The sequence below is a fragment of the Amphiprion ocellaris genome, chromosome 14 (assembly GCF_022539595.1).
Source record: "Amphiprion ocellaris isolate individual 3 ecotype Okinawa chromosome 14, ASM2253959v1, whole genome shotgun sequence".
Lineage (NCBI taxonomy): Eukaryota > Metazoa > Chordata > Actinopteri > Pomacentridae > Amphiprion > Amphiprion ocellaris.
The window spans coordinates 15,982,078-15,992,739 of NC_072779.1; the positions used below are offsets into that span (position 1 = coordinate 15,982,078).

Here is a 10,662-nt window from a genome sequence, read left to right on the forward strand (position 1 = left end):
TTCTAAAAAAAGATACACATGACAGCATTTCAGGACTTGATCAAAGAAAATGTAAAGTTCTGCTTATATTACACTATATACAAAAAAATAATACAAAATCATTTGCACATGCAATGTTGTCAATGTAGTAAACACTTTGCTTTGTTTCTCACTCATTAGTCTCACTGTGAACATCCTGGAAGCCTGAAACAGAAGACAGCACCGATCCTCCTGATGTCATTTCCAGCAGCATCCAAAACCACTCGCAATTATAAGACAAATTAAAAGTCATGTTTTATTGAAAGGTTTGCTTTGCCCATTTTCAAATGCCACTGCTTTTATAATGTGAACAGGAGGAATGTTTGATGTGGCAGCAGCACAGATAGGTAAACACTATCTGCACCAGTATGGAGTGGTGTTAGTAATGAGCCAAATTAAACTTCATCTACTCTTCAAAAATCCATAGTCCATTATTCAGCATGAAAATTCATGAAATCTTGGGTAGGGCAATAAATTACTGGTGTTTGAGTGGAAATCCAGTCAAATTTGCACAAAAAACACAGCAACATGGCGATCAGTGCAACACATGCAGCAATTAAATACACATATATTAAGGGGAACTCCACCTATTTTACACATCAAGTCTGCCTACAGCTGTTGGGGAGTGATACTCTTATAAATAATAAAAAAAAAACTTGTAAAAAACCTTTGTTGCCCCAGAGGAAGTGGTGTGAAATCTAAAAATTGCCTGTTGTGGAGTCACGTGACTTGGTTGGTGTTGAAGATTGCACTATTTTACATTCATTTTCACTGCAAAAATTAGGCGGTGTGGACGTTTGTAGCCCACCTTTAATCTCTGCCAGAGGCGAGAAGCTTGACACTACATTAGCTGCTAAATGCAACTGATTAAGCTGCAGTGGTTGTGCTGCATTGTGGGTAATGTAGGCACCCGATTGTGATAAGAAAGAAAAATGTTTGGAATAAAAATACAATATCTCTGGCTCTGCAATATCAGTTTTAATGCTTTTTTGTAGCTGTGAGTCCACAATATAGGAGCACAATGCTAACTTGGCAAAGTAATTCAACATTTACTGTAATGTATGCTGTAAATCAGTGACCACAATGCACTGAAATCTGAAAAAGCACAATAAATCTATCATCGTATGTTCCACAAATGTAATACGAAGATTTAAAAATGTTGATGAATAACGAAAAAGATAATTCTACTCAAATGAGTGTCTATCTAATCATCATCATCATCACCACCATCATCGTCATCGTCATCATCGTCGTCGTCGTCACCGTCACCGTCAAGGCCTTCCTCCTCCTCATCATCTCCACTGCTGGGCTCAGACTCTTCATCGTCTGAACTCTCAGCTTCTTTTTCCTTCTCCACAATTTTCAGATGAACTGCCTCTTCAGGTAAACTGACACAACCCCCGGCAAGCAAATTCAGTCACACACACACAAACACAAACAGTGAGATGGGCTATTTGCGGATATCGGAGCGCATGAAAAGTGCAGCAAATATACAAAAGGCACTGGTTTACCTCAGAAAATATCCAATTCCAAAATAATAGAAAGGGAGATACCCAGAATCCTCAGTTTGAAAACAACCAAGCCCCGAGAATCAATGTACTCCTTCTTTCCTTGGACAAAATGACCAAAACATTAGTTCAACATTTCTCCACTAAAACAAATTCACTGTCCTCTGGGTTTTGGATTTGTAAAAACTCTTCGCCTGTATTCACAAGTCAGAGAGGCACTGTGAAGCAGCTGTTGTTATTGTAGCCGCTGTGCACAGAGAAAAGGGAAGATGGTGCCCAGAAAATCTTTTTTATCTACCAAGAGCTTAAAAACGTCCCCCCTCAGTAGCAAGAAATAGAGGATATAGCTCAATTCACGACAGCAGTATCATGTATCTAGACCTAAGGACTCTTTAGAGACACAGTACAGGTGTTTCATATTCACATCATGATTCATTAAAAGCGTAAGTATAAAATTCATTAAATAGCCAATGATTTTCTAAAATCAAACAAAACATCTGTAACTAGTCACTGGTTATATGATCAAATTGCACATCAATACAGAAAACTGTAAAACTGCATCACTGGTGCAGTCAGCACTGCTGCTGTGAATTGAGGTTGAAGAACCGCACTTAGAAAAATCCTCCATATTTCCATCTCCTGTTCTACAGTTTAAAACTAAATGTAGTAATAATTAAAAAATCTATATAAAGTTAATTCTAACATTTCAATCACTAGCAACTTTTGGTGAAAACATACAAAAGTGTATGATTTAGCATTAAACAATTGGAAAGATGGTTCTTTGTAGCTCTAATACTGAAGTAGTCAAAATAAACTACAAAAATATCTCAGAGGTTCACAGAGGAGGAGCAAACATGGAAGAACAAGATGCCTTTGATTTCTCTCTTCCAGTAGAATGGAACCAGACAGCCAACAAGACTCTACACCAGTCCCAAGAGGAAGAGGAACACAGCAGCTCCGATTCTCTGGCCCTCACCACACAGTTGGGTCCTTCCACTCCTGCTCTTGTGAATGCAGCTCGATATCATTGGCCATGCGACTTTTCTTGCAGTACCTCACCGCCACGAAGATTCCAAGGAGGACAATTATTATCCCACAGGCACCTCCCACGGCGGCCGCCAGGATGCCGATCTCAGAGAGGGACACTAGAAGCCAGAAATCACAGAACAAAGTGGAGATAACGGAGTGTCCCAGTGGTTAAACATACTGTCCATCTACTTCGTGACCCATGAACTCAACACCGAATCCTATTCTGCTCCAGGAATGATTCTGACCTCTCTGAAGTAAAAAAGTAATAAAGCCTAATGTTCCTACCAGGTTTAATTATGTGCCACCTTCTAAATGCATGGTGAAAACACTGATGGTAATAACTGAACATTTTCTTTCACTGGACTACATCTGGTACTGATGACAGATTTTTCATCTTCCTAGAAGTTACTGAGCTCTCAAGTATGCGGTGGTGTCAGTCTGACCTTTGTTGACAACTCTGAAGTCGATCTCTCCACTGTTGCCGTGTACGTCCGGACGATTGCGCACCTGGCAGACAAAGGTACCATTAAAGGTCGGAGGCACCTCTTGCAGGGTGATGGAAGCATCTCGCCTCATAATGTCTCCCGACCAAACTGCATGGCCTTTAAAACGTCCTGTCTGAGGAGGGTACGGTGCCTCATGATAGTAAAACACCTGATACATAGCGAAGAGCACAGAAACACAAACAAACAGGCAAGCATAAGACATTATTGCTTTTACAAAACATAGAAAAGCACAGCTGCAGTGGCTCTACTGTTAGCTAGTTTACAGAGACCTTTAGCCTTAGTGGTCTTCTGGAAATATGACAATATCCGCTGAGTCAAAATAAATCATATAGCATCTAGAATTAACAGTTTTAGTGATGTAGACAGTTGCACTAATCAAATTTTCTGAGAGGCATGGCCTCTTAACTTCTCATGAGTGATTACGATTACAACAACAGCTGCTGATTCCTCTGAGACAATTTAAATAGGGCCCATTTGATACATTCATGAGATGCAGCCACAAACACTACAGTAGGAAACTCTCAGGAGCTTAACACAGATCTCAAAAAGCAATTTGATGACTTGAACAAGTAAGGAAGTCACTTGAAGCTACTTCAAACCAGCCACAGATCCCAAAATTAACTCTGCAATCAACTGTAAGTATAAAGTGCATGGTACAGTTGTGTCACTACTATGATCAAAAAGAAAATCCAAGTTATCACCTTTTGCTGAGAAACAATTGGTCAGAGTGTGCAAGAGTTACCCAACAGTCACAAAAATCAGGTCTGTAATAAATTAGAAGCTGCTTGAACACAGTCAAGTGTGTTTTACATCATCGTTAGCTGAGAAGCTGCCATGCAAGAAGGAAGCCTTTCCTCTTGAGCAGCACCTTAAGGCTAAACTAAAGTTTGCTGTGATGGCCACAATGACCAAAAATATGTTTGGACGACAGAAGATGAGGCCTTTAACCTCCAAAACACCAAACCTACCGAGCACGGTGATGGTATTATTATGCTCTGGGACTGTGGAACTGGTGCTTTGCACAAAGTAAATGGATGAATGAAGAAAGAAGATTACCTCTACATTCTTCAGGAAAACCTAAAATCATCAGTCAAAAGGGCGGGATGCATTTGATTACTCCAGCAAGAAAACGATCCAAAACATACATCAAATGTGGTAAAGAATCAGGCTGGAATTAATGTTTTAAGTTGATCTCCCCTAAGTGACTAGAACCACATCAAAAACCTGTTGGACTGTGCTGGAAAAGGAGGTCAGTGACAGAAAGCCAACAAATGTATTTGAAGTGCACCAATTTTGTCAAGAGGAATGGTCAAAGATGCAACCAGAAGCTTGTGGATTGTCACCAAATGTGCCTAGTTGAGGCGAAAATAGCCAAGTGACATTAGCATTGTTGTTTGTATATTTTTGACCCAGCAGATTTTATCTTATTTCCAGAAGACCTAAAACTCAAGACCACTGCGATACACGAGTGTACATGTCAGAATCAGACACCACCAAAAACAGAAGAGCCAATTGAGAGCTGTAAAAAGAAACATATTAACTAACAGATGATAAAAGCTTGAAAATCACAAAATTAACTAAATACCGTGTTAATATTAATGATCAACACTTTAAATGCCCTATTACAAGTGCTGGATTTAATTGATGGCGATGCTAAAACAACATATTGAAAGTATTTTTCATAAGACGACAGTTTTTACTCACCGACTCATCACTTCCTGAATTAAGGGGTCTGAAGTTCCAGGACACTGTGACGGACTGAGGAGACACTGGATATTTGGAACTGAAGGTGCACTTCAGTTTCACGTTCGTCCCATTGACTGCTTCTACTGAACTCGGAGTGGAAATATCTATCCCACTGACAGGTCGCAGCCCTGACAAAAAGACAGCAAAGTCAGGAAGATGACTCATCAAAACCCACTTAACTTACTGACTCATTCACATTGGTTTGTGACTCAAATTGCCCATTTAACTACACTTCTCATTTCATTCCTCTATCCTATTAAAACATCTAAACAAAGGAGAGTTCTGCACTGAGCAGCTCTGCAAGGACATAAAAGATATTATTTGCAATAACTGGCGACTTTCTGCCGTTCTGCAGATTAAATTATCATTGTTTGTTTCACTCAGAAATGTCCTTGGCAGCGAAATGCAAAGTGACACGTGCCTTAGATCCCTGATGTTTATTAGTTCTGGCTATAAACTGTGACTTTGTCAGTTTACTGTGCCTACAAATGTATTCTACAGCCACTGCTTTTTCACTTGACTGCATTTACGTACAACGAGCTGCAAACAATTCAAAGTTCTTTTGTACCATTAACTGTTGTACTTGTCCAGATGAATATCAATTCTAAAGTTGATATTTAAATTGACTCCAAACCCCTACCTTTCACTCTATAATTCAAACTGAATCAATGAACAGCTTTCCGACAATTACCAAGGCTTTGCCACTACACACTGCAACAACGCACATGTTTAGTTTCAGTTCTGTTCAATAATATCTTCCACACTGGAATCAGCCTGGGAACAGTACAAAAGACTACTTCTCTTACAAAGTCTGCCTCACATTATCTTTCCACTGTGAAAGATGAGACTGCTTATCACACATACAGCCTTAAATGTAACCTTTCATTCAGATATCCACAGGAACACTCTCAAACCACAAATACTTCAACCTACGATGGGTTAATCATTCCCAGTGTGTTTGAGTACAGAAGGTCAGCTATGCACTGCCTCCACAGGCGCCTAAAGAACACACAGTATATGTATCATCTGAAAATAAAAGATTTATACACTCGCTGAAAATAAACACCTTTCCATGTTTTACTTGGAATCACCATTAATTATAGTTATACCGCGCAGACTGGCAAGCGTTCATCTTCCTCAAGCGGTCTGGTGAAGCTACATGGTTAAGCTAAATCTGGATAACGCCGTCAGCCACAGTGATGATCAGACCTGCAGACTCATCCCACGGATTAAAACATTCCTCCCAATAAACCACAGAAGAAGAAGCCAAGAATGTTCTGTAATCCTGGACAGAGGCATTAAAAATAAAATGTATGACTGTAGAGGAAAATTAAACTCAACAGGAAAAGAGTATTAAGGAGAATGAGTGTCTTTGTGCTGCGAGCCTACAGGAATATGTGCATGTATTTATTTAATTCAAGTGCACAGTAGCTCACAGTTATTGAAATCTGTGAGAACCTGTTCAGGTCCACTAACATGATCAGTTTATCTTACTGATGCCAGTATAGAGCAAACAACCACTTAACACCATCAGATGAAATTCGTTTTTCATGCAGGCTGTGAGCCACAGTACGAGGAAAAAGATGTTTAAATGTGATGGAATATTTAATGCAACTGGGCAACGAAGGACCAAAGCAAAGAGTCCATTACTTTCATTTTAACCAAAACTGGCAGCAATCCACCAGCAAAGTGAAAGACTTGTTGGCAGACATCCAATTAAATTATAGGGGTGTGGTGTTTGTGATTATTCTAATGGTGAGTGTTGTTTTGCCTTCTGGGAAAATCCAACAGAAGTCATACAGGACGCCTTAGCAGAGGATAATTCTCCTTGAATGCAAAACTTAATGATAAACTGGGTTTCTACTGGTGATATTAAGGTTTAATTAGAAGCTTGACAACACAAGAGATTCTTATTCTATTGTTTTTATACATATATTATCATGGTAGTGCATTTTCCTACACAGACAGTGCAGTTTTCTATTTGGCAACCACTGATTGAGCAATAAAACGGAATAAACCCCATAAAATCTGCATGAGGAAGGAATGAAAAAAGACTGACATGAATAAGCAGTATGAGAAAAGGAAGTGAATTATTTTTTAAGGTTTATGGGTACATAAACTGCAATCATAAACATGTTTAGTGTCAGTTCTGCTTAATAATATCTCCCACGGTGGAAAGGGAACATTACAAATTATTACTCGCTGTACAAAGTCTGCCTCATGTTATCTTTTCACTGTGACCACATGAGGCTCGTTATCAGACACACAGCCCTAAATGTAAGCCTTTATTCAGATATGTACGGGAACACTCTCTTGGTGAACGCTCTGAAAGTGAGTGGCTTCAACCTAACTATTAAAAGTCTACAATCTCTGCCCCGGATTCACCTCTTAACATGTGAGAGCAGCTACTCTGATATTCCACCCTTCATCTGTAAAATCAAACCGCCATGCCAGGTGTCTTCAAGTCTGAACAGCTCCTCCATATTTACAACTGGCGGACTTGAATCAAAACAACACCTGATGCAATAGAACAATCATATCAAGTCCTGTTCGAAAACCAACAAACTGTATCCTACTGAATACATGCTCATTTTTGTGATCTCTGAGAATTTTAGATTTTAAAAAATCCAGGTGAAATTGCACCAAGAGTTAAACTGTCATTTATTTTTAACTCCATTCAGGGGGTCAACCAGGAGGCTCCCAAAAGTCTAAATGGATCTAAAATGGGGCTGTGGATTACAACAATAGTAGTAACAACAGTGTATATTGTACTTTATTGAACGTATTTCTTAACTTGACACACGAGCAACTGTCAGCAGAAGAACAGAGCTTACAGCAATGAACACCAGCCTCCTGAAGCTCACTGTGGTCACACTGCAGGTGTAGATTCAACTTAGTGCTAATTAACGTGGCGATTTACATAGTTTCCAGTGTTTAAAGTTAATCTCCCGTTTGCTACATGACAACTCTTTGCGGCATTTGGGATTAATTCAGCTGCAATTCAAGCTGTTGCCTCACATCATCTTAAGCCTTTAAATGGTGATTATCAAATCTCCAGCTGACACACGCTGCTGATTGGTATTCAGAGGGTGGATCCATTGTTTGAGCAAGTGCTATTCTGAAAAGCATTTCATTGTTCGATTTTTTTTAACCCAAAAAGGAAATTAGTAGAAGTTTTTACCCACAACTGAGAAGGGATTAGACATTAATGACTAAGATTTGTACTCATGAAACAGTACAAAATATGCTGAAATTATCAGACACTTTATTGATATTGGAGCAATTTCTGTACTAAATAAATCATTTGATGACTTTTTTAATATTTTCATCACGACGGATCACAACAGAAAGCAGCATTTTTAAATAAAAACACAGAAACGTGTTCAGAGACACTGATGCCCAGCTGTCATGGATCTGGGGGTGAGGAGTTCATCATGCTTTCTTTGCTTTATGAATAAAGATAATGGCATAAAGGTATAAAATAGCACATGTATACATACAATGACAGTGGTGGAAAGTAAGTGAATGTACCCAAGTATTCTTCTTAAGTACAATTTCAAGGTACTTGGACTTGAGTATTTGGACTTCATGCTACTTTATACCTCCAATACACCACATTCAATTGGGAAATGTACATTGTGTTGCATCATTCTTGTCTGACAGCTGTAGTTACGTTTAAGACAAAGATTTTAGACAATGGCTAATGTTAAAAGCTTTAAAAATACAACATATTATTGAAGTTTAAATCAATGGTTTCCAACACTTGTTTCTTCTGACATCTTTCAAAAAAAGAATATGCAGTCAAGGTCACATTTCTGATGCCTAGGAGTTGGCAGCAACTCCACAAAACAATTGATATTCCCTCTAAAAATATTTCCTCACATGGTTTTGTTACAATAAAGGTACAAATGATCCAATACCTCATCAAAAAACTCCAAAAACCACTACTAATCATCTGATGACCTCTTTGATGCTGTATATAAAACTGTATATAGAATAGGTCAAACCAGCTCCACACCAGCTACAATAAGCTGCTGACACACTGATGCTCCACTATTAATAATCTAACGATGACGAATACAATTATATATTAGTCAGAGGGACCAGACCAGAACTTTTACTTTATTTCCTGAAACAGTTCTGTACTTTTACCTCTGTATGACATTTTTTGTGGTGGGTGGACTTTTACTTGCAATAGAATATTCTAAAACTCTATAATATTCTAACAATACAATATAAGAAAATGATCCACAACCCTATCACACACCTGCATGCATTGATTCTGCATGTGTAAAAACAGATAGACTTTACAGTGCATGACTCATATCTTTGGACTGTCACCCACAGAACAACTATTCACTACTTGAATTAACCCTGGTGTTGTCCTGCGGGTCAAAACTGACCAGTTTTAAAGTTTGAAAATGTAGAGAAAAAAATATTTTCACAGTGAAACTTCTGATGTCCACATTATTAACATTTTTGGGAAATCTTTGAACATTTTTTGGTGAAAAAAAAGAAATGTTAAAAATGTTTCTTAAGAACATTCACATAAAAATCAACCAAAATCCAGTGAATTTCGCTGGATTTTGGTTGATTTTTATGTGAATGTTCTTAAAGAAAATATTAGACGTTTTATTTATATATATGTAATCACTTTAGATATTTTTAGGATTTTTTGGGAAGATTTTTACTCATTTTTTGAAAATGTTTACAAGAATTTTCTTGCCAATTTTTTTTTTTTTTAAATAAACATTTTAAGGGAAACTTTTAAGGAATTATTGGAATTGTCTTCCTGAAGGTTTTGCAAATTTTCAGAAATTTGGGGATTTTTTTGCAGAATTTTTGGATTTTTTTCAGACAAGGAAACAATATTTTTTTGGTGCCCATAAATGAGGACAACAGGAGGGTTAAAGCTGGGCCAGGTCCTGACACCAAACAAGCCTCATATAAATTTTATTATGCTTCTTGACGTCCTGCAGTGAACGGTGGTTCAAAATACACCGACCAGAATATCCCACAGCAACGTTAGACGCCTTGTTACACAGTTTATGGAGTTATTTACGTCCTGACAAAGTGCGCGGCGCCTCCAGGAAGTTGTCGAAACTCACCTGGAGCCAGGAGTCCTCCCAGGAGAAGCACAGCCCATATCCGAGACATGGGACACAACATTGGTTCTGCCTCAACTCCAGCACGGTTAGTTCCTCTGTGAAAGTCCCTTCATGTACTTTTATTAAAGGGAGTCATGAACCGAAACGTCCCCGCAGTGTGTCGGAGTGAAGAGCCGCTGGGAGAGTCGACTCCTCGGTGCCGAAAATGTGAGTCAGCCTCCGTTCACACCTGGTGGGCGGCGTTCACTGGCTCCTTGCATAACCTGTTCACCTGGCTGACACTGACCCACACTTCCTGACACCGGCACCGCGACTCGGTCAGGTTCTGCTGTTAAACTCCAACAAAAAAAAAAAAAAAAAAGCCAAAAAGTTTGGTTTTGTGAGCATGCGCATTGTGTTTGTAGCTGATAACTCAGTCAGGTAAAATATTAAATGTCAGCTGTCGGCTCACTGCTTCCATCTGGTGGCCACAAGCTCGAATCACAACACATCAATTGGTTCATTCAAGCTCAAAGTCTATAGGGATGACAAAAAAATACCCTTAAGTCACAATTTACACAGTTTATGTTATTTTTTTAAAAAAGTATCCTTCCTGGTAACCTAATCGTTGTTCAGTTCATCTACTTTAGTTCATAATTATAGACTGTAAAAATCATTTTAAGTTATTCAGCTTAAGTTGGTGATTTAAAAACTGTCTGTTAACTGCACTACGGTTGATTCAAAGTCATCCTATGCGTTGTTAAAGTG

General features: G+C 38.6%; 1 protein-coding gene across 1 annotated transcript; it reads right to left on the reverse strand.

The window, feature by feature from the left end:
* Positions 1-975: 975 nt before the first annotated feature.
* LOC111579866 (myelin protein zero-like protein 2) lies at positions 976-10,229 on the reverse strand. Its single transcript, XM_023287376.3, has 5 exons — positions 9,916-10,229; positions 4,766-4,935; positions 2,999-3,209; positions 2,503-2,671; positions 976-1,406 (listed from the first exon to the last, which is right to left on the reverse strand). Exons 1-5 carry the CDS (start codon positions 9,974-9,976, stop codon positions 1,223-1,225), a joined length of 795 nt encoding a protein of 264 aa, XP_023143144.2. The 5' UTR covers positions 9,977-10,229; the 3' UTR covers positions 976-1,222.
* Positions 10,230-10,662: the final 433 nt, after the last annotated feature.

What these genes read in the sequence shown, in the direction of transcription:
- LOC111579866 (XM_023287376.3), bottom strand. Translation starts at nt 9,976, where the DNA reads ATGTTGTGTCCCATGTCTCGGATATGGGCTGTGCTTCTCCTGGGAGGA. An exon ending in CTTCAGAGTTGTCAACAAAG is followed by an intron (nt 2,672 to 2,998) that starts GTCAGACTGACA and finishes TCTGGCTTCTAG; the next exon opens with TGTCCCTCTCTGAGATCGGC. An exon ending in TGGAAGGACCCAACTGTGTG is followed by an intron (nt 1,407 to 2,502) that starts GTGAGGGCCAGA and finishes GGGTTGTGTCAG; the next exon opens with TTTACCTGAAGAGGCAGTTC.